The sequence below is a fragment of the Pinus tabuliformis genome, chromosome X (assembly GCF_031772625.1).
Source record: "Pinus tabuliformis cultivar Carrire ecotype Pingquan chromosome X, CPIR1, whole genome shotgun sequence".
Classification (NCBI taxonomy): domain Eukaryota; kingdom Viridiplantae; phylum Streptophyta; class Pinopsida; order Pinales; family Pinaceae; genus Pinus; species Pinus tabuliformis.
The window spans coordinates 1,611,928,951-1,611,930,647 of record NC_142308.1 but is presented as its reverse complement, the minus strand read 5'-3'; the positions used below and the strand labels follow the sequence as shown (position 1 = coordinate 1,611,930,647).

The 1,697-nt window shown below is 44.3% G+C and overlaps 1 protein-coding gene across 1 annotated transcript; it reads right to left on the bottom strand.

Annotated features, from left to right (window-relative positions):
* Positions 1 to 347: 347 nt before the first annotated feature.
* LOC149146210 (uncharacterized) lies at positions 348 to 1,175 on the bottom strand. The gene has a single exon (XM_089452697.1). The coding sequence runs from the start codon at positions 1,173 to 1,175 to the stop codon at positions 348 to 350; it is 828 nt and encodes a 275-aa protein (XP_089308823.1).
* Between the last annotated feature and the right edge of the window lie 522 nt (positions 1,176 to 1,697).

The window sequence follows — 1,697 nt, the reverse complement described above, 5'->3', positions numbered from 1 at the left end:
CGCTATGTCACCATTTGCTTTCTTCATTTCCCATATTGTATTTGTATTTTTTCTCCCTTTGGCATAATTCTGAAAAAACTTGGAATTTTCATCCCCTGCCTGTAACCAGATCGCTCTGCTTTTAAGACGCCAACTTTGCTCCCTCAGTTGCAGAATTCTCCTTCTTTCCATTTCCAACTCATGTATCCTCGAGCGTGATGCACCTGTGCCGTAACCCTGACTATCTGGATCCTCAAGAAGGGCAAGTTCTGCGTTCACCGCTTGCATTATTTATTCCTCCTTAGCTTCTTTTGATGTGCCCAGCTTTTTGAAGCAGCCTTCATCCTTAATAAATTTTCCATAAACAGCTAACTTCGGTTCTCATTCTCATTTACGACCGCTTTCCTCCAGGTTTTATGAAAAAGACTAATGTAAGATGCATCCAAAAGCCAAGAGGAGTTAAACTTGAAGGGGATACCTGGCTTAGTTAAATTACCTTTCACCTCCAAAAGAACCGGGAAATGATCAAAGAGGCCACCATCTCCAACCCAATGCCTAAACGCCTGAAGTTTCTCCGCCAGCAAATCGCTTATTAAGAAGCGGTCTAATTTCTTCCCAATCCAATCATCGTCAATCCTTCGATTGCTCCAAGAGGGGCGCATCTTTGATGGGTTAACATCAACAAGAGGCGATAAGGCCAATTTCTGATGTATGAAAGCAGAGAGGGGGTCCGCTCTAGCATTAACACCCCAGGATTCAGCCAGGCCCAACGAGAAATTGAAATCTCCACCAATAATAAGATTTGGATGCGCCAAAAAGGACTTTGCAAAGAAGGAGTTCCAGAACTTCTCCCGCTCCAAATTAGGGCCATAGATATTCAGAAAAAGAAAAGGAATACAGAGTTCGTTGGAATAGAGTTCCACCGCCAAAACATTTTCTGCTCCCCAAGATGAAATTTCACGCACTACCTTCACATTAAACCCCAGAGCTGCACCTCCTGAATGCCCAGTAGCATCCACTGCATGAAAACTCCATCCCGGCAAAAGTTTATGCAGACAGCCTATAATGTCATCTCCTTTCCCAAGCGTTTCCTGAAGAAAGAGGATGTCAGGTTTATTCGCCCTCACCAGATCCTTCAGAGCTATTTTTTTGGGGGTACTAGCAAGACCCCTGCAATTGAAAGATAAAATAATCATTTATAACCTTCGGGAGGTGATTTCTTTGCTCTAAGCACCCCTGGCAGGGACAACTGCTTTCCTCCAGCAATATCTATGATAGCCTTCAGCTTAGCTTTCGATAAGTCCGACTTCCTCCCTCTTAACTTCTTTGGGCCTATGGACACCTCATCTAATGCCAAACCGCCTGCAACTAGCTCTTTTCCTTTTCTGGTTGCTAAAGGCCTTAGATTGTAATGAGGTTCGCGTCCTCCATCTCCGAAATGCAACGGAGTCAGAGAAAGGGGAGATGCCACCATCATTAAAACACTGTCAGTTGTGTTTTGTCCCTTCTTCAAGTCTGTTATACCTTTTGAGAGCTGAAATAAACGATCTAACTCACCACTACACGGCACATGCAAATCACTTGATAAGATAGGTGATGAGGAATTAGGGGGGGGAGGACAAGCCTGAAGTAGTTCTTCCATTGCACTGGCTGCTGGGACACCAGCTGCAGAGAGCTGATTTGAAACAATAGCACTCGTTATCACCTCAGTCTAAGAT

What these genes read in the sequence shown, in the direction of transcription:
- LOC149146210 (XM_089452697.1), bottom strand. Translation starts at nt 1,175, where the DNA reads ATGATTATTTTATCTTTCAATTGCAGGGGTCTTGCTAGTACCCCCAAA.